This window comes from Lynx rufus, unplaced genomic scaffold (assembly GCF_022079265.1).
Source record: "Lynx rufus isolate CCGP_SWC_20201006 ecotype Redwood Valley unplaced genomic scaffold, mLynRuf1.p SCAF_6, whole genome shotgun sequence".
NCBI lineage: Eukaryota > Metazoa > Chordata > Mammalia > Carnivora > Felidae > Lynx > Lynx rufus.
The window spans coordinates 117,803,065-117,824,838 of NW_025814878.1; the positions used below are offsets into that span (position 1 = coordinate 117,803,065).

The 21,774-nt window shown below is 41.6% G+C and overlaps 1 protein-coding gene across 3 annotated transcripts in view; it reads left to right on the forward strand.

Moving 5' to 3' along the window:
* The window catches only part of DUSP22 (dual specificity phosphatase 22), a 62,812-nt gene extending 43,430 nt beyond the window's left edge, over positions 1–19,382 (forward strand). Inside the window, exons 4-8 of one of the 3 annotated variants that reach the window (XM_047102830.1) lie at positions 3,590–3,639; positions 13,633–13,707; positions 16,557–16,728; positions 17,170–17,242; positions 19,011–19,382. In XM_047102830.1, the coding sequence (XP_046958786.1) occupies positions 3,590–3,639; positions 13,633–13,707; positions 16,557–16,728; positions 17,170–17,242; positions 19,011–19,057 (417 nt within the window). In that variant the 3' untranslated portion in view covers positions 19,058–19,382. Of the gene's footprint in view, positions 1–3,589; positions 3,640–13,632; positions 13,708–16,556; positions 16,729–17,169 lie in introns of all 3 variants that reach the window. The other 2 variants (XM_047102829.1, XM_047102831.1) reach the window with 2 other exon arrangements.
* The last annotated feature ends 2,392 nt before the right edge of the window (positions 19,383–21,774 follow it).

Below are 21,774 nucleotides of genomic sequence, written 5' to 3' on the forward strand. Positions count from 1 at the left end.
GGCTGTCAGCATGTGTGACAGGCATTTTTATATCTTATGTTAGAAGGAATCCACCTCAGCATCCTTGATTGATTGAAGGTACTCAGGCTATGACAATCACAGTGGAAGGGAGCATGGAAACCTGAAAATCCTTCACATCCCTCTGGAAGTATTGGTCTGAAAGAGGTTGGAAGAAGTGTGTGGGAGGAAAGAATTTCATAAGCTTCTGGGCCCGATCCATGGCCAACTCTCACTTAAGAGTAAAAGAAAAAAGTAAATGAGTCATTTCAATGACGGGTGTATGAAATGACCAGCATGTGTATCTATACTAATAAGCTTGTTTGACCTTGATGGAGGGAAGGAGTGAAATCACTTATTTTTACAGTATCATTTCCTTTTCCATTTTTTCCTTTTAAATCACTTCTTTAATACCTCTTTGGGTTTGGAGGTGCTTTAGAACTTCAAACAACTGCCTTAATATTTCCAGCAGAGCACAGTGCCCAGAGTCCAGGGAAAAATGAGGATAGAGACAAAAGGAGGCAATTAGGGATAACAAAGCAAAAGTTAAATGAGGGAGAAACTGCTGCTTCACTATCTTCTAGCGCTGATCCTTAAACTTTACCCTTGACATGTTTGAGTGTGTTTGGTCTCATGCTGAAGTGTTCTCATATGTATTAACAGTGGTAAAACTCATCTTAAGAGTCTTTGTTGGAAGATGTAATGATTGACTCAAAGCTGGAAAAACAGGAGTGTGTATATGAATTAAACAGGAAAAAAAGGTTTTTCTGACTTCTCATAATAGTGGGAGACAGGGAGGGGAATTTTAGGGCTCAGGTCTTAGTTACAGACAGCTGATTCTACTCTGAGCCAGTTTAAGCAGGAAGGGGTTTATTAAGAAGTTGTTGAGAGCTTATGGTCTCCTCAGAAGAGCTGGAGAAACAGGCTTTCAGCTGAAGTTAAAGGAACAACACTCAGACCACATCACACAGTAAGATCTGCTGCCACGTCTCCCCGCCCACCCCCAGTACCACCTGCCTCTGCTGCCACCTGCACCTGCCAAGCAGGTGCTCTTTACCCATCTAATTCTTCCCATGTCCTGTTTCCAAATCCACTTCAAGTAGGTGTGTCAGGTGATGCAACTAAATCCAGAGTCTACACCCTAATAGCAAAGGAGATTGAGAAACATAATTTATGTGGATTCTGTATTGGAATAGTGGGATTCACAATGTTGGGAAGTATTGAAATGTGGAAGTCTGGAAGGGTTTGGGGCGGCCGCAAATTTAGATGTTCCTTATAAGACTACATTAGCAAATACAACACAGAAATGCCTCATAATATGAATTAACAGTAAAATTTTATGATCAACTGCAAAAAAAAATGCAACTCTAGAAGACAAGTTCCTTTATGGCTTTATTTGCTGAGGGACTTTTGGTAGTCTATATCATGATTCTACATATTTCTCCTTCATTTACTCTCTTAGGTTGGTTATTTTTCTAGTGTTTGATGTGTTTCTTCTCCTATTTATTATCCTTGACATGGCAAGATCCCATCAGATTAGGCTATCAAAGGAGGAAGGGTTTACAAATCATTCATTTAAGTCCTCACAGAGCCATATTCTTTTGAAGAAGTTGCTGAGATTTCTAGATTTTGTACTTTTACTTGACATTGAAGACCTTTGGAAGTATAAATCCCCCTGAAGAAGAAACAACTAGGTTTTTAATAAAACAAATTTAGCTTGAGTTTTTGTAGCATGAATTTACACATTTTTTTTACTCATATAATCCATTTCAGATCTTTATTTCACACTAAAGATAGACTTTCCCTCTTCCTCATTATTTTTATTTTTTTTAATATATGAAATTTATTGTCAAATTAGTTTCCATACAACACCCAGTGCTCATCCCAAAAGATGCCCTCTTCAATGCCCATCACCTACCCTCCCCTCCCTCCCACCACCCATCAACCCTCAGATTGTTCTCAGTTTTTAAGAGTCTCTTATGCTTTGGCTCTCTCTCCAACTCTAACCTCTTTTTTTTTTTTTTCCTTCCCTTCCCCATGGGTTTCTGTTAAGTTTCTCAGGATCCACATAAGAGTGAAAACATATGGTATCTGTCTTTCTCTGTATGGCTTATTTCACTTAGCATCACACTCTCTAGTTCCATCCACGTTGCTACAAAGGGCCATATTTCATTCTTTCTCATTGCCATGTAGTACTCCATTGTGTAGATAAACCACAATTTCTTTATCCATTCATCAGTTGATGGACATTTTTAGGCTCTTTCCATAATTTGGCTATTGTTGAGAGTGCTGCTATAAACATTGGGGTACAAGTGCCCCTATGCATCAGTATTCCTGTATCCCTTGGGTAAATTACTAGCAGTGCTACTGCTGGGTCATAGGGTAGGTCCACTTTTAATTTTTTGAGGAACCTCCACACTGTTTTCCAGAGTGGCTGCACCAGTTTGCATTCCCATCAACAGTGCAAGAGGGTTCCTGTTTCTCCACATCCTCTCCAGCATCTATAGTCTCCTGATTTGTTCATTTTGGCCACTCTGAATGGCATGAAGTGATATCTGAGTGTGGTTTTGATTTGTATTTCCCTGATGAGGAGCAATGTTGAGCATCTTTTCATGTGCCTGTTGGCCATCTGGATATCTTCTTTAGAGAAGTGTCTATTCATGTTTTCTGCCCATTTCTTCACTGGATTATTTTTTGGGTCACACAGACATTTTTAATAGATTTTTATGGAGACCTATGTGAAGTTTTTGTTTTTTTCAAATTGGGCCATTCTTTTCTTTTTTTTTAATTTTTTTTAACATTTATTCATTTTTGAGAGACAGAGCCAGATAGAGCATGAGTGGGGGAGGGGCAGAGAGAGGTGGGGACACAGAATCCAAGGCAGTCTCCAGACTCTGAGCTGTCAGCACAGAGCCCAACGTGGGGCTCAAACTCACAGACTGCAAGATCATGACCTGAGCTAAAGTTGGACATTTACAACTGAGCCACCCAAGCACCCCAGGGGCCATTCTTTTTAAAAAATGTATTAGTTTGGTACATAAACTTTTACTCTTTTGAAAAGCAAGCAAAATATATCGAAATATTTTGCATGTGTAAAGTTCCTACTAATGCATCAGTGAAATTGTAACTCTCTGATTACTAAAATATGATATAGAAAACTCTGTAACATAACATTACAATTTTTACTTAGCATGTTAAAGTTTTTGCTAACAGTGCTTCTTTTTTGGCCACTCAAGATCTTAAACGAAATAGATTTTAAAAATGCTAAATATGTAAACAAGCATTTGAAATCATAGTTTTGAAACTTGTTGACACTTACTGGGAAGCCCTCAATTATTTCACTTTTTTGATAAACCCTGTCTAAACCTACAAGCTGTTTGCAAACTAGAGCATAAATATTTGTATGTATGGTCACGGAAAATAACCAGGAACCTTAATTAAAGAGTTTTTCCCTGGTTCCTTGGCAACAAAAGATGAGTGAAAAACTTCTCCTTTTTACTTTTTATTTTTTGACCTGAGTAAATAGTTCCTTTAAATATTTTTCTCCACTAAGTATCGTCTTTTTACTTAAATTTTTTATATCATTCTACAGGGAGTTAAATACCTGTGCATTCCAGCAGCGGATTCGCCATCTCAAAACCTGTAAGTTGGTTTTTTCCTATATTTTTTGGAGATATTAAAAACAAATAAAGGACAGTAAAGTAAAGGACTGTGAAATCGTTGGAGCCAATGGGATGCTTCATGCCTTGCGCAGCTGCTGCCCTGCAGGGGAGGTAACAAGGCCCATAGGAGGTCTGTGCTGCCAAGTTAGGCAGAGCTGCAGCTGGAGGCACGCTTCTTGTTTGCCAGTCCTTCAACTACACAACACTGATGGGATGTCTATAAGAGCCTAATTTTTAAAAAGGATGCCTTAAACCAAACCTTGAGCATGTTCATCTCTTCTGTAGAAGTAAACCCTTAAGGAAGCTATTGGGTTTTGTCTAAAAGCAGCACTGTGCAATAGAAATAGAATGTGGACCACAAATGTAAGCTGTGCAGGTAATGTTAAATTTTCTAGGAGTCAAATTAAAAAGAGTAAAAAAGAGGGGCACCTGGGTGGCTCAGTCAGTTAAATATCTGACTCTTGGTTTTGGCTCAGGTCATTGTCTCATGGTTTGTGAGATTGAGTCCCAAGCAGAGCCTGCTTGGGATTCTCATGCACCCTCTCTCTCTCTATGCCCCATCTGCCTCCCTCCCTCCCTCCCTCTCTCTCTCTCTCTCTCTCTCTCTCTCTTTCTCTCTCTCTTTCTCACTCTCAAAATAAATAAATAAACTTAAAGAAGACCATGATATGGAGTAAAATTTTACTGAAGCATGGATTTGAACCTTGCAGGCTCAGACACTGGGGCAGAAATAAAGTACTTAACCACTCATTGCCTCCAGTAGATACCAGCCCCTGCTTCCAAGGCTGGCCTTGTGCTTACATTGCAGGTCAAACGCAACCATGCTAGAATTACAGGTTACTGCATCTTATCTGGAAAGTTACAAGCTATGGTGATGTTTGTGAATTTGGGAGCCCACAGGCTTGTTGGGATTCATCCTTCGTGATTCTTAAGCTCTATTGCCTACAAATCCTGCATATTGGAATTACAGACCATATAATCTTATGTTTAGTATCCCAATTGTTCATCTTCTCTGAAAGCTATCAAATACTGGAACATTCGCAAATCTTGATTTTTGATTGCTAGAGAGCAGTGAAATCCCAGGTTACACAATAATTTTGTGAGATCTACCTGTTTGAAAAAAAAAATGGGGCTAGAGTCAGATGGATTGATGTAGGGAAGGGTGGGGGGTGGTATAGGACAGGGGATAGGTGGCATATGATTAGATGAGAAAAGGGCAAGGGTATATTTGAAGCAGGGACAAATATGTTCTGCATAAGGCCTTTTTTTTTTTACACTAACTCTCCATATTTCACAGAAAAAGTCAGTCTTTAAGGCTGAGGATGACAGAGGAAAGATTTTACTAGGATCACTAGGAAAACAGTAGTAGCTTGGGTCTAGGAGGAGAAGAAGCACCAGAGAACTTCCTTGGTTACTAGTCGTGTCAAGAAACAGAAGTGGTTGGAAGGGCATGGTGTATACGGAAGGAAGTGAGCCACTGCCTTTCTCTGGAGACCACAGCAATCTTCTGCCCATGTTTTGGTGGCTATTTTTAAAATGGTTGCTTTGTTCTTATCTCAAACTGAGATTCTAATATACTGCTGAACTTGTCAATACCTGATTGGCAATATGACTCTTTGGAGGAATCAGATTATAACACATCCTGGGCATTTGTTGTGAGGTAAGGTGGCCACCTACTTGATTGCCCTCAGGACATTTCAGCTTTGCTAGGAGCCAAGCATTGTGCTTGATGTCCAGGACAATAACTGACTTACCAAACGAAGATTGAGCATTGAGCAGTCCTGCACTATATAGACAAGTAAGCAGTAGACCTTGATGTTAGATATCTTAAATTTAAAACTAGTTGTATCTACCTTGGGCAAGTCATTTAAACCCATCTGAACTTCAGTTCCCTCATGTAAAAAATACCTGCCTTGAGGATTTTTGGAGATCAGATCACATGTATGAAAGTGTTCTCTATGAACTCTAAGCACTTTTGAGAATAAGAATACACTTTTACTCTCTTAAAAGTGTATTCATATATCTTGAGAGTTATAAAAGAAGATAGTTGAAATAACAAGTTTTGGTGTTCAGGAGACCCACTTTAGTGGGAGATTTGGAAGATACGCTTACATGGAAAGACCAGAGTGACAGAAAATGTAGCAGCACCTTCTCCAAGTTCCAGGGTCTCATGGGTCAGTTCCGGTCTTCTGGCAAAACCAGCCCAAACACAGTTACCTTGGGTCCAAAGGACTAACCTGTAAGATTTGAATTTGTTCTCTCCTGTCCCAAATATGTGCAGAGGTCTTGTTAAGCTGTGTGATTTGCCTTTTTAACTCTTTCCTTACATCTTGGTGAAAGTGTAGGGTGGGACACCAGGTTTCAATAGGTAGTTACCATAGCATCCATGTTTGGGGCTAATGACAGAGTAACTTCAAGAGGACGTGCCATTGCTGCTATGTTGAGGGAAGTCCTACAGCTGTACAACCTCTGTTTCAATTGGAAAAGAAAGTTAAGGCCATAACTCATCGAAAGGCAGAAAAGCTGGCACTCGCCTGTTAAAAGTTATGTTCATAGGCATTTATGTGATTCTTTGGGAAAACTTTTATTTTTAATCCATTAGTAATTGCAAATCTTATGCATAAGTAAGACTTCGGGCACATCAATGTCCATGAGTTTATAAATATTTCTTGCTCTACTGAAGTTACATGGCAATTGTGGAGTTAAGTTTGTAATTTGAGTTTACTGTGTATGTTAAGAGACAGCCTATGAAATAGCTGGAGTTTCTCTTTCCGTGTTACAAATGTTTCTTTGGAAGCATAACATACGTTTTAACAGCAAGCATGCTTTCATGGTATAATTAGACTATTAACCATTGGCAAATGGAATACTTGACTTTTTATGTGGCCTGTTCACTTCAGGTAGCCTGTGGTCACCAAATATTAGGAACATATAGCTGACAGTGAACCTTCACTTTCTGTACCCTCAACCAATGCAAATAGGAGATAAATACTCTGGTTAACAAAAGCAAGAGAAATCATGTCCATCACTTGGAAAATATGCTCTGGCTAACTCAGACAATTATAACTAGTAGTTCTTTAGTCTAGCCACTTTTAATTACTGATGCCTGAAAAGTCTTATATTTAATGACAAAATAAATTCTAGAAAACTGTATCGCTTACTGTTTTGAACCTACAGATTTTTTAAATTGTTTAGCTTTAGATGTAATTTAAAGTTTTATATGTTAAATATTACCCCACAAACCCCTATACCAACAGGAATTCTTCTTGCTAATTATGCTTAGTAAGAGGTTTGTGACCTTTTGAAACTAACTGCTTTCACTTGGCATTCAGTGGTTGTAAGCTGCCCAGAAAGGTCAATTTTCTGTCTTGGCTTTAATCCTCACAAACTCCCCCTCTGATCTTCCAGGAACTTAAAATGCAGAAACCTGGTTAAGATAACATTAACACATTAAAATTTTACCTCAGTTCCCTAACCACCTTGCCTTTCAAAGTCAGGAAATGTGAAAGTTCAAGTTCTCATAGTTGTAATACCCCCACAGACCAAGGCTGGGGTGTTTTGCATGATTTGTCACAATTAGAGGCATCCTAGAGCTTATATCACATGCATACACTACATGATCTCTGAGTGGCTGATGTGGGGTGGGTGGTGAATTGAGGCTTTTAGAAATACTTGCTTTTGCTTTCTCTGTGTATTTTCTTATGCAAGTCACTTTAACCTCACTTCTCATCTGTAAAATACCTATTTCACACAATTCTTGTAGTATTAGGTTAGATAAGTGAAAGTATTTTTTATGAACTGTAAGCAATTCCAGAAATAAGATTATATTTGCTATCCAAGTAAGGAGTATTAATGTATTTCGAGAGTGAATTATTGGATATATAGTAGATCATTTATTCATTCTTATTTTAATATTTATTAAATTGGTATTTTTTTATTTAGATATTGTTAAGGGAATACTTTTTTTAAATCTTCTAATGTCAAGTACAGGAGAGTTTGGTCTGTGCTGTGGAGTTGGTGGCATTGCATCATTGCAGTAGAACTTTTGTGACATTCAGTGGTTTGAGTATCGAGCAGGTCTCTAACTTTCTTGAGGTTTTTGTGGGGAGAAGAGGTAATTAGCAATACAGAAAGCTTATATTTAAAGTACCAGTAAAACTTCCTTGCCTTATTCTACCTCCCTTTTTGTGTATGTTTTCTTTAATTTAGCTGATGTCTTCTGTACGTCCAACTCTTTCGTCCTCTTATAGTTTTTCTTTGTTTTAATTATTAAAAATAAGTTTTGCAAAATCAAAGCTAGGTGGGCCCTTGGAGTGCTGTGGTTCTGTTTCCAGACAGATGCATACATACTTGAGCATACATGTGCACACACACATACACACACACACATGCTCACACATGACTCCTGAGGACTTTGCAGCCCATAGGAATGAGAAATACACAGAAAATGGATATTGAGTTTTTTTATAAGACTTCACTTATTGAACTTAACTGTATTTTAGTCTTAAACTTTCTTCTCCTAGTTTTTCTAGTGTTCAATTATTCTTTGTGAAATGATGGTATAGTAGATGGTAGAGAGGTTTTTGTTTTGTTTTTAAAATGACCTTATGTAGCAAAATGAAAAGCATGATAAAATTCCCCCCCCCATTAAAAAAATGTTTAAGTGCAGGAAATATAAAAGTTGGGGAATCATTGATGTAAATATGAGTTAGTTGTATGTGTTAAATGCTGTGCACTAATAGAGCACCTCTGCCAGTGTCTGTACTGGTGGAGAATGTTCCTTCCTGCTTGCTTCTGGGTGGGGTGAGAGTGTTCCAGCTGAGGGGGCCTACATGGATTCTGCCCCAGGAGGAAACAGCTCTCCTATCTGAGCTCACCTTCCAGAGCACCGGCTCACTCAGATAGAACATTCCACCCATTTACTTTTTGCTTTATCTTTTTAAGTATTCCTTTTCCAGGAAAAAAAAATCTAAGAGTGCTTGCCTTTCCTGTTTTTTTTTCCTCTTTTGCTTTCATATACAACATACATGTACAGACATGTACACGTGTCTGTGTGAACACACACATATACATATGTGGGAAGGAAAAGTGTCCTCGGTCGCATGGCTTTGCTGTCAATACAGCCTAGTCTGATACTGCTGGCTTTGGAGTGAGCCCAGCTCCCTTGAGCTCCTGCTCATATAAGCAGAGTCTTCAGCAGGACAGAGCTGCCTCAGATCCCACAATGGGGATCACAGCCTTAAAATCTTGCAGTGTTGGAGTGAGCACACATTGTTCAGTCTCAAAAGATGATCATCATGTGGTGTAGTTTTGCTAGATCCCATCCACCAGTCTTTTTGTGTACTCTCTGAAGGTCAGGAAAACCTGGCTGATCCTGGCTTTTGGCCTCTGGACAGAGAGAGAGAGGAGGCTGTTCAAGAAGGACAGCCAGCACAGACTGAGGAAGTGGAGGAAGGGCAACAGTGGCTGCTGCAGGGCTGTTTGCTGAGTGCTCATGGAGGACATGTCTCCCTGAGGGCCTACCAAAGGCCTGCCCCTCTGCCCTACCCAAGGTGTTCTCTTCAGATTATTGGCAGCAGCAACCACTGTTACATGAGTTTGTGACACACATGTAGGTTAGTGAGCCTCACTGGCTTTCCTCCAACAGACCTTACTCCATGTGTGGGTATGCAAGTGAAGGTACAAAATGAAGAGCAGGAATAGGGAACCTGTGTTCATTGAAACAGTCTGTGTTGGGATGGTGCTTGAGATATGTGCTTCTGCTTCACATCAGAGAATTGGGCAACAAGGGCCAGAGTCGCGGGTATTTCCCGCTGTGGAGGAGGGAGTTTAATGACCAGTGCTAGAGCTTATGTCATCAGCTTCCCTGGAAATAACCCCCACTCCTGCAACACACCAAAGCAGTAGTCAATGCGCATGCCTCCTGGCTTTACTTGGAAAAGGCATTTCTAGGAATGTCTGCTTGGCGTGGCCTCCTGCCTAATTGTGTTTATGAGTCAAGTTTTGTGGTGGGGCTTTAAGCCATCCCTTCACTAGCATCATTACACTCCCAGGCTGGGCTGTGAGCCACCCTCTCTCTCACAGATGCCTGCTGTGGGGTTCCTCAGCCCTTGCCCCAACTCAGTGGTGGACAGGTGCTGTTTGTGGGTTTGTCTTAGGCTTAAGATTGATGCAGTTAGAACTAAGAGAAAAGGGCTGGCAGGGAGCAGAGTAGGAGCACCTCCTCATGACTTCCTTGTCCCCACAGCTCTTTCATGTGCTCTCTCTGGGCTCTGACAGGTCTGCATGTTACCCTGTTGACCCCACTCCACCCCACACTCTTATTCTGAGAAGAGGCAAAACTGACGTTAGAACCCAGATACACCCCACAATATTTAAGACCCAGGTTTCATCATGCATGTGGTTTGGGACATGCAGGTATAAAAGCCAGATATAAGCAGTTGTTCCCACTTTCAGGTTTCAGTAAAGGGATTCATTTGTTGTCACTTGAATTTTGCAAGTTCTTGATGAGCTCCATAGCACTGACCGTGTTCTCGTAAAACACTAAGTCCTACCCACTTAGAGTGGCATAGTTAACTTTCATGGCACTCGGGCTTTGCAGTGTGTTCTGGGGCAGTCTGTGACTTCTTCACTAAACTGGCAACTGTCATTCATTTCTAGATTTATTTTTCCTTTTCTGATTACTGTATTCTTCTCTGCCTCTCTTATCTCAGATGCAGCTCTGCACGATTAGAAAGAGACCCATAAACAGGCATGAGCATGGGCTGCAGGCATGGAGAGGACTCTCAGAACTGTTGGATATCCCAGCATGGCTACCTAGTGGACAAATATGTGTGCCCTCTAGCCACACCCCTCAGCTGCCAGGCTGCAGTCAGGGGTGAGCCTTGGGTTCTGGGCAGCCTGTCCTGGTCCTGGGATCTATAGTCAGACCCACCCCACCCTCTGGCGTGTCTGCCACATGCAGTGACCTACAGAGGAGGACAGGCTGCACTGCGCAAACCATGAAGCAGATGGCAGAAGGGCAACCTGTAGCCGCTCCTAGGCCAGATGAGTTGGCTCAGTGTTGTTAAAACTATTGAATTGGTTGCTGATACCGGGTAGATTGTATTTGGCTGTAAGTAGCAGAGTGTCTGATTGATAATGTTTTAAGTTATAAAGAAATTTAGTTCAAGCCTTGACCAAGAAACCTGGTGATGGTTGCTCCCAGGCCAGGGCATCCCCGAGGTCCCTCTTTGTATCCTTGCTGCCTTTCCACCCCAGGGGCTTATCACCAATGGTTACAGAGCAGCTGATGTAGCTGTAAGCATGACACTCACTTCTAGTTTCCTAACAGAAATCTGAGGCAGAGATAGATAGCTTCCCTTTCATCAGGAAGGGAAAACTTTTCCAGAAGTCCCCACCTCACCCCACAACCTTTTCTTTCGTTCTCCATGGCTGGAGTCAGAGGTAGGATGGACTATTCTGACAAACTAGCATCCCAAACAAAATCAGAGTGATTCAAGATGTCTGCCACAGTTTTAATACTTCAAAATCAGAAAACTTCACTGCAGACTGTTTTTGCTTGAGAGATGGGAAGCTCTAACAGCACCGAGCCTTCACTCTTGCCTACAGTGCCTTGCCCTTGGGCCAGGATTCTGCCAGTCACATCACAGTGCCCGCATCCCTTCATCCTTCTGTGTACTCTGCTACACTGCCTGGCTTCCATGGGCTTCTACTTTACGGTCCTGTCTGAGGTCTGTTTCAGTGTTGACATTTCAAATTTCAGGAATTACAGCAGGAATCTTTTCTTGCCTGCTTTATACCAAGCAGTGTTTGCAAGTAGAGTTGCAATGTCTTGAGTCATTTTATAAGTTTATGTCTGGGAGCATTTGTGCCTGGGAATGTTAGCAAAAGCATGTCTTTCAATATTCTGGTAATTAGAAATTTTAGGTAAGAATATGGAGCCCTTGGGTTAGACACCTAGGACCTTCCATGTTTAGCAACATCATGCCTTATGGTGGGTTGTGGAATATGTACAAGTATGCATGTGCATTGAGTTGCCTGTATTGCTTCTCTGTCTTAATCTAGCTGGGCAGCTACACTTAGGTTGCTAAGTTTCTTCTGCATTTGATACCTGGCTGAGTTTGTTATGCCACACCTGAATTTGCCAATCTTTTTACATTCATTTGTCTTGTCATCCTTCATAGAACAATGGACCTAGCTTATGTGGTTAGAAACTACATCTCATTCTTCTCTGAATCTCTTGCAGCACAGTTCTTGGGAAATAGTCAGCACTCAGTTGGTGTTTAAAAGAAGATGAATTTATTCCATGGGCAACTTCAGGTGTTTTACTGCTTTACAAGTCATTCAAATGTAGAAGACCTCAAAAAGCATGTACTCTGTAGGTTCCCTTGGAATATTTATAGTTAACCCACTAGGCAGTCCAGAATGTGCTCTAAGTGGTTGGTGCTGACACACATATGTAGGAGAAAGGGTTTTTAAAAAGCTAAGGATCAGAAGAAATAGGGATCATGGTTTCATCATTATATAGGACTTTATGGTTTGCAAAGCATATTGGCATATATTACCTCATTCCACCCTGTAAGACATTATTTCCACTTTTTAAGTGAGGTTGAGGGAAACTAAGTGACTCTCCCAAGGTCACACAGCCAGTAAGCCACTGAGCAGGGATTGAAGCTGCACTTACCATTTTCCCACAGCTCTCTGGTGAAATGCTGACAGGACCTACCAAAGTCAAGGGAGACCAATATGGGAGAATATGATTAACTTTTTCAAATCATCAGAAGTAAACTACTTTTTTTTAATGTTCATTTTTATTTTTGAGACAGAGATACAGAGCATGAGTGAGGGAGGGGCAGAGAGAGAGGGAGATAGAATCCAAAGCAGGCTCCAGGCTTTGAGCTGTCAGCACGGAGCCCGACTTGGGGCTTGAACTCACAAACTATGAGATCATGACCTGAGCCAAAGTCAGACGCTCAACTGACTGAGCCACCCAGGTGCCCCAGAAGTAAACTACCTTTTATTTATTTATTTATTTATTTATTTATTTATTTATTTATTTATTTTTTAACGTTTATTTATTTTTGAGACAGAGAGAGACAGAGCATGAACGGGGGAGGGTCAGAGAGAGAGGGAGACACAGAATTCGAAACAGGCCCCAGGCTCTGAGCTGTCAGCACGGAGCCCGACGCGGGGCTCCAACTCACCGACCGTGAGATCATGACCTGAGCCGAAGTCAGACACTTAACCCACCAAGCCACCCAGGCGCCCCTATTTATTTATTTTTTAATGTTTATTTATTTTTGAGACACAGAGAGACAGAGCATGAACGGGGGAGGGTCAGAGAGAGGGAGACACAGAATCTGAAATAGGCTCCAGGCTCTGAGCTGTCAGCACAGAGCCCGACGCGGGGCTGGAACTCACGGACCGCAAGATCATGACCTGAGCCGAAGTCGGCCGCTTAACCGACTGAGCCACCCAGGCGCCCCGTAAACTACCTTTTAAAACTGGGAAGCCTGCATGATAAGGACACCTTCTTCACCTGAACATCTGTGAATGTGCACAACTGGTGTGCAGATCATCAGTGTGGTGTCACTGCTATGGTCCTGAGCCTTCAGGGGCACCAATGACCAATGGGATAGGCAGAAGCCCCGCCCCCCGCCACACACACACACACACACACACACACACACACACACACACACACACTGGTGAGCGGCAACTGTGTGTTTCAGGGATTCCTTGCAGAGAAATTCTAAAAATCCCAGAAGATGGGCAGCCCTTCCCAAGCCTCAGCATTGTGTATGAAAGGTTCTAAAGCTGAGGCAGCTCCAGACCCAGACAATGTGACCACGGTTTTGAAGCTGTGGGACTCTGAGACCTTTTCAAGAAACCTCAGATGGATTTTTTCTTTTCATCATATGTTGAGTAAAGTAGAGAGATGTCACTTCTCTCTTTTTTTCTCCCCCTACAGGACAAGACATTTCAAAGAAAGTATTAAATTCATTCACGAGTGCCGACTCAGGGGTGAGGGTTGTCTTGTACACTGGTATGTATGCCTCTACCTAATTAATAATAGCTTAGCATTTCTTCTCAACCTGATTTCTGTCAAGTGTTTTTCTGTGTGTGATTAATTATTTCAGCTCTTAATAGTTCGTCTACCATCTGAATCTTGAACATACACCCCATCTGACCCCTGCCATTTGTTAGTCATCATTAGTTTTTGATGACAGAGAACCCTATGTTTTTTTTTATTTTCATTTTCACAGTAGGATTTCTGTAGTGACTGTCAAGGTTACTGGACAACAGAAAACTCTTTTCTAGCCTATGTCTATCATTCCCTCAAAACAGCCTCCTGTGGAGGGTACAGATTTTGTGGGCTCATCCCTGAAACTTCAATGACCTTCCAAAACACCATTTCTTTCTGGAGAGTTTTGATCACATATGTGGGTATTTAGCATTGTATTAGTGTAACACCAAAATAACCATTTCTTCTACATATGCAGATTGGGGCTTTTATGTATGTTTAGCTTAGTACTTTGAAAAGATCTGAATAGATTCTTAGAAATAAATAGTTTATATATAGCTCTCTACCGCATTCAGCTATACTTTGTGTGGATATGTATATACATACACGAGTACGTACACACTGCAGAGAAAGCTATTAAAACGTACATAATCCAAGGACAATGTACATAAAGTTCTTAGCACTGTACCTGGCACATGGTAAGCTCTCAGTGAGTGTTGGCTCTCATATTTTATTTTTTTATTTTTAATTTAAATATAGTTGACATTAGTTTCAGGTGTACAATGTAGTGATTTGACAATTATATATATTATGAAATGCTTGTTACCACTAGTATTCATACTAATCACATAACTAATATGTCAAAGGAACCAGTAGCCAACATCCTAGAGCTGGAACTCTGCTGTTCATTAAAGTGCAGGCTGAGCATTTCCCTCTTTATATTGAATGAGGCTCCATATTGAATACTCTTCAGCCACAGAAAAAGATAAGATCTTGCTATTTACAGCAACATGGATAGATCTAGAGGGTATTATGCTAAGTGAAATATGTCAGAGGAAGCAAATACCATAAGATTTTACTTATATGTGGAATCTAAAAAACAAAACACATGAATGAACAAACAAAAAACAAACAAAAGGCAGAACCAGACCTGTAAATACAGAGAACAAACTGATGGTTGCTGGAGGGGAGGAGGTAGGAGGATGGGCAAAATGGGTGAAGGGGAGTAGGAGATACAAGTTTCCAGTTTTGGAATGAATAAGTCATGGGTATAAAAGGTACAGCGTAGGGAATATAGTCAATGGTATTAGCATTGAATGGTGACAGATAGGAGCTACACTTGTGGTGAGCACGGCATAATGTAAAACTTGTAGAATCACCTGGAATTAATGTAACATTGTATGTCAACTATACACAGTTTTTAAAAAAAGAGACAATATTATATTGTAAAATATAGATATTTTTAAAAAGCTTAACAGTCCTTTGAGTTTCCCCAAAGAAGTTGCTGTTGCAGTGAAAGCTCTTTGGAAATGTGAAGTGATGTCTCCTGGGCTGCGTTGCTGCTGAGATTGGTGATAAACTTGTCTTGACCAAGGAGATCCATTGCTTGATATCCAGGAGAGCCATCAATGAAAACTAAACTGTTCAAAGGACCTGTAACCCATAATAGGAGAGCAGGGATAGTAGATCATTTCATTGCTTTAGAAAAAAACAGCATTCTGCAGTTTTATGCAGTTCTTGAAATAGTGTGATTTACTTTTTTTACTTTTAAAAAGAGTAGGACATGTAACACATTGTGGGTTTTGTAATGGTAATCTGCATTTGATTAAAAGCACTTTGAGGAGTGCAGTTGGGACCATATAAGGGGAGTTCTGAAATCTTGTGCCTGTGCTTCTATGGCTCCTGGTGAATTAGAATCTCTAGGTTTGTACCCCAAGAGGATGTATTTTTTTAAAAGCTCTCAGTATTTCTGAAATAAAACCCTAAGAAAGAGCCACTACTTGAGAGTCATTGTTTTATTATTATTATTATTATTATTATTATTATTATCATCATCATCATCATTTGAATATGTGTAGATATGATATTCTAGGAATTTGTATTTCATATGGTTGTATAAATCTGAAGATAGGCTTTTCTAAAAATGAGAAATTTTCTAAACTTCCCCATATTAAACCGTTGCTAGAACACTCTAAATCTGATGCAGCACAGCCTTCTGTGACCACCTTAATTTGCATATGCATTTAAAATTGGTCCCTTACTCAGCCTGCCTGATATAATTAACCGTTCTTGACCCATACATCCCAGAGCACATGGAATGTGTCCTCTCTTGTACTCTGCTTAGTTATGTCAAGAAGAATAAATATTTCCTAAGAGCTTCTGTATTTAATGGGTTTTTCAGTTATCTAAGAAAACCAGACTTAAAAAAAATGAAGTCTTCTAAACTGCTGCAGTTTATGAATAGATTTATTGCATAGATCCAAGACCCTTCAAGTTCCTTTGATGTGCTTTGGTTAGTTTTTTTTTTTTCTGTCCTGGGAAATGGGGAATATGTGAACAGGGGCTAGGAAACATAGAAAATCATAAAACTGAAGTGTCCAAAGCCATAGCCAGTAGGAAATCAACAAAAAAATGAGGCTAACACAGATACTGAATGCCTGAGATTCTAGCGTATAATAAAGTAGAAGCGTATAATAAAGTAGAAGCTTATATGTTTCTGAATAATTTCATACTGGCTTGGTGTCCACTCATAATCCAAGGCAGGATGACTTTCTCAAACGAGATCCACAGAATCTCCTGCTCTCAGTGAATCATAGGATAGACATCTGGACTGAAACCCTTTGCCCATGTGAGTTCTTTTGGCCCTACAGCCTGGCTGGCGTCTCCAGGAGCGTGACTCTGGTGATCGCATACATCATGACTGTCACCGACTTTGGCTGGGAGGATGCCCTGCACACTGTGCGTGCAGGGAGGTCCTGTGCCAACCCCAACCTGGGCTTCCAGAGACAGCTCCAGGAGTTTGAGAAGCATGAAGTCCACCAGGTAACCATGTTCAGGAGACTTTGGTGATGTAAACAGCAGCCCCTGGGAAGATGCCACAATCTTTCTGTACATCATGGAGGTTGGAGTTAGAAAGGCCCACAGAAGACATCTAGTCCAAGAATGCCCCACCTGCATCCCCATTAAAGTCCTCAGCTTAGAACATATCTTTTACCAGCAGACCCAATATTAGCTTCTGTTCATCTCCCTTTGGGTCAAGTACCATTTTCTTGGTTTGGCTTGCTTTCATGTCCTCAGGCCACAATCTGGAAGAAGCAGTTATTTCTCTTGCTTGACACTGGCTGGCCAACCACAGACCCATGATTACCCAATGCCTATTTATTCCTTGTTTATATGTGGCAAAATCTGTACCGTTAAGTAATGGGTAAAATCTATGTGAATGCAGGTGTGTGTGTGACATTTTGGTTTTTTTAACTTCTCCAGTACCGACAGTGGCTGAAGGAAGAATATGGAGAGAGCCCTTTGCGGGATGCAGAAGAAGCCAAAAACATTCTGGGTAAATATAAAGAGCAAGGGCGTGTGGAGTCCCAGCCTGGTACGAGGCGGTGGAGCAGCTTTCAGACCCTGCCTCCTCTGGCCTACAGCAACTATACGACGGAGACCTAATAACAGAGTGATCTGGTGCCTGCCTTTCCATCCCTTGTCTTCAGTGCATTTCTGCTGGGTGCCCTGGAATACTGACTGCCCCCATGGAGGACAGGAGAGGGAGGGTGGCGAAGGTGGATCCAGGCTTCTTCTCCATGAACCCACCCCAGGCCCCTTCACTCAGCCAACTTCTGCCCTGCCTGAGCTTGGGGAGTCTGCTTGACTGCCCCGTACCAACTCATGTGTGCACCTGTGTGCAGGCAAGTGTGCATGTGTGCCCGTGAGCATGAATGTTCATATTGCAGCAACAGTAACAAAATCCATGCTGACAGCCTTGGTATCACCACCCTTCCTTTTTCCAAGACTCCACATGGAAGTCATTTGAAGTTAACATTTTAAAAGCTTCTCAGCCGGAAGCAGCCTGTGGCTGTGAGCAAACAGAATCCAGGGTGGTCATGGTGAGAGCAGCAGGAGTCCAGACTCCCTCCTGAGTGTTGTTCCAGGGGCCCTGGAAGACAGAGAAGGGGTGCTCTGACCATTGCCTCAATCTTTCAGTGAAAGTGTCCCAGGCTGTGGCTCCTACCACCTCAAGTCAAGACCCCCTTCTCAGCCCATCATATCCCTGAGTTCTACTTAGTGTTTGTTCTTGGTGGCACTGACTATATTTAAGTTCCATGGGGAGACCAACCACTTCAACCCAGGCTGTATGCCCAGAGCGCCCTTCCTTTCTACTCCTGTCCAGCTTCACTTGCTCTCAACCTCTTGTTCTCTTGCTGTTAGCACTCTGCAAGGGCCTCTTTGCAACATTTGCATGCATCTTCAGGAATTGGGAAGAGCATTTATTAGGCACTGTAGCAAGATTGCATTTAAAAATACATTTTAAAATGCCTGAGCACTTATTAAGCACTTTTGTGTATGCTGTGGATTTGATATTCGACCTCAGCTACCTCATTAAATGTTTTTTGAAAAGGTGTTTTCGTTACTGTAATCAACTCATAGTTGAAAATGTTTGGTCATGATTGCTTTTGAAGCCAAAGTACAAAAGCATCAGTATCAATGGGCTATTTAAAATTTTTGACTGGAGCTCCAATGATGCTTTCTAGTGGGTAAAATTTCACATTCAGGCCGAGGCCAGCAGGCCTGGAGAATGTCTGCAGTTTGCAGCGTGGCGCAGCAGGAATCTTGGAATGCTGCGAGCAATCTCGTGGTTCAGTCTTTTATACCACCTCAAATTGTTTAAACACACAAAGCCACAAGAATGAAAAAGTATGCTTGGCCTCTCCCAGAAAAGATGTTGCAACCCAGTTTCTCCAAATTCCACCAACAAAAGAGCCCCTGAATAAGAAGAGCAGTTTTCCTGTGCATATAGAAGGTATGTCACAGGTAAGCTCTTTGGGGACCAGAGAAAACTCTACACACCCACATAGGCCCCTGATATACACTGGGAAAGGGAAGCGTGGCCATGGACTTTTCCATCTACAGCTGAAATAATTTGTCTATAAGGTACGTTTTTTTTTCTTAAACCAAAAAGAAATGTGAATATGTTCACAGAAATAATATTTAGGATATCAGCTGGAATCCTTAAATATGTGTGTACATTTATGAACATCTAAATGTATTCTTATAGGTCTTAAAATGTTGCTTTAATATTTGTTGCCAGTAATATTCTTTCTCCACAGCCACTCCAAGAATTCTGAAGTACTGGGCCTTTCTCAGAAGACTGTAATGTACCTGAAGTTTCTGAAATATTGCAAAGCCACAGAGCTTAAGGCTGGTGCTGCCAAAAAGAAAAGCAACCTAGAGTTTATTTTTAAGTATCCAGAAGTGATTTGTAAATTTGTTTTTCATTTTAAATTGACTACATGTGCGATGGTGGTGATATATGTTGAGAACTAAGGGTACTCTTTTAGCAAGAGAAAATATTTTTACCTTAATTCCACTGCTGCATCAATTTCTTTAACCTTAACTATGATGTTTAAGCAATTTTTTTAAGTGTTTGTTTATTTTTGATAGAGATGGAGACAGAATGCGAGTGGGTTAGGGGCAGAGAGAGAGGGAGACGCAGAATCTGAAGCAGGCTCCAGGCTCCGAGCTGTCAGCACAGAGCCTGATGCGGGGCTCAAACTCATGAGCTGTGAGATCATGACCTGAGCAAAGTTGGACACTCAACCGACTGAGCCACCCAGGCGCCCCATGTTTAAGCAATCTGAAGAGCCCTGCTGCACTGCTTTGGTTACTATTTAGTAATCATGATTGCTTCTCATGAGAATTACGCTGTGTAAACTCTGCCCATATGTTCTTCAATTCCCCAGCTTGGGACATATCTCTTGGTGTGTGTTTCACCCATGGTTTGCGTTCTCCATTGTGGAATTTACCAAGAGCTACACATTTTTGTTAACAAAAGGCAACCTAGCATTTAACTTCATGGGCAATGCATTCTTCCTGAGGTGAGGGGTGGACACTGTATGTGTTTCTGCCTATGAGGGTCATGATACAGGATTGGAGCCTGCTCTCATAGCAGTAATGCTGGTTTAATTGCAGAGGCAATGAAAAGTAAATTAATTTCACCATGAGAGAAAAATTGATCTTCAATGTGAACAGAAAGAAATTCATAAATTGGACTTATAGTTTGTTTGCACACGTGTGAGAACTGAATATTTGGCACCCCTGGAATTATTGCACTTATCTCAGGGGTATGCAGCCCAGGTACTCCATGATCATTTGCTGCACATTGTTGAATGCAGTTTATTCTGATTCCGGATTCAGCTTTTAATTTGAAGAAACACACACTGGCCTAAAGAGCAATTTAAGTCAATTTCCTAAATTTTCCATTTCTAAATCCAGGGGAGAAGGAAGGAAATTTGACTTTTTAATCTAAGGATAGGGTTGGCTTGAACTAAGGGCAGGTGAACACAGGAGCTGATGTACCTGGACCCTTTAACTGTAGGTGGCAGGCTTGACCTGTGTTCTGAGTTTCTGCTTCAACCAGGGAGGGGCTCAGGGAAGGGGCTGGGAGCTGTGTGTTGGGATGAAGAGGACCCTCTGTACTGGCAACAGCCCCTGATGGGTGTGAGATGATACACAGTGATCAGTTTGGATCATTAAAATGCTTATTCTGACTCAGCAGGCCTGCCTGAATGTAGTACAGGTAATCTAGTTGTAGGAACCTTTGAGTACTCCCATGTGTCATACTTAAAAGCCCCAAGATGTTTCCACTTCCCACTTGTGAGCATATGCCAGAGCCTTGTCTCTGGAAAACTCAGGGAAAATGGCCAAGGCTGAACACAGAGCCTCAGGAAAACCTCTGTTCTGTGTGTAGGACATGAGGCGGCAGAATTAGGAAAACAGGTTTGCTGGCAATGGCCCCAATCCAGTAGGGTCACCCACCCCTTGCAGCCTGACATCCTTTCCTGTCCACTTCTTCTTGCTATAGGATGAGATCTGGCACCAACAATAATCATCTAATAATTGGTGTTCTGTGGGTTACAAAGTATCACTGCAAAGCTTTATAAACCCACAGACAGGGTTATTCATTTGAGTCTCAAAGAGGCTAAGAAATACACTGGAAAGTGAAAATGTTAGTGCTTCTTTGCTTGAATCTGGATCTTTTGATCCCAAATCAGTGAGTAAAGTGAGAGGGAGGGGCTGAGCCACCTCTGGGCTTTGCACTTAGAAGTTTGTGAGCCTCTAATGAGGGCTAAGGGAGAACAAGCACCCCTGTAGCAAAGCTGTATGGCTACTGAAGCCAGAACCTCTATTTGCTTCTCCCCTTTTCTCCCTGGAGAGTTTGTTTTGATCCCCATTAATGGTGTTGACAGGAAAATTGACAATTACAGAGTAAGTCCTAAGGACTAGTATAGGTGCTCCCAAAATGTGTGGGAAAGGGAAAGAGAAACACCATTCCAGTTTTGGGGTGAGTTAGGCAGTGTTCAGGGAAGGTATCTTGGAAAAAGTGATACCTAATTTGAGACTTGAAGCTTAAGTGCTAGAATTAGCTGGGCATAGTGGGAGGAAAGGGAGTCCAGGCCCAGGCTCAGCATGCATGTTAAGTTGGTGGCATGAGGGAACACAGTGCACTGGGGTGACCCCAAGTCATTGTGTAAACTAAAGCAAGAACCAAGGGGTGGGCATTGGTGGTAAGTGGTACAGACAAAGCTGCACACACAAGCAAAGACTCAGCTGGCCAAGGTGATACCATTGCTTAGTGTCTGTTGTATAATAACTGGTTTACTTCTTATACCAGCCCTTGGAGCTGATCAAGCTCAGAGGTCAGGTGCCATGCCAGCTTTCCACAGGCTGATTCTTGAGCTTGGAACCTCATGAGCAGCATGAGTACCATTATGCAGATATAATGGGTATAATGGGTGGGGGCTCACTGAATGTGCCGGAGCAAGCAGGAACCATGGTTGGTGTGTAGGTGGAGAATTAAGGCGGGAGGTGGCA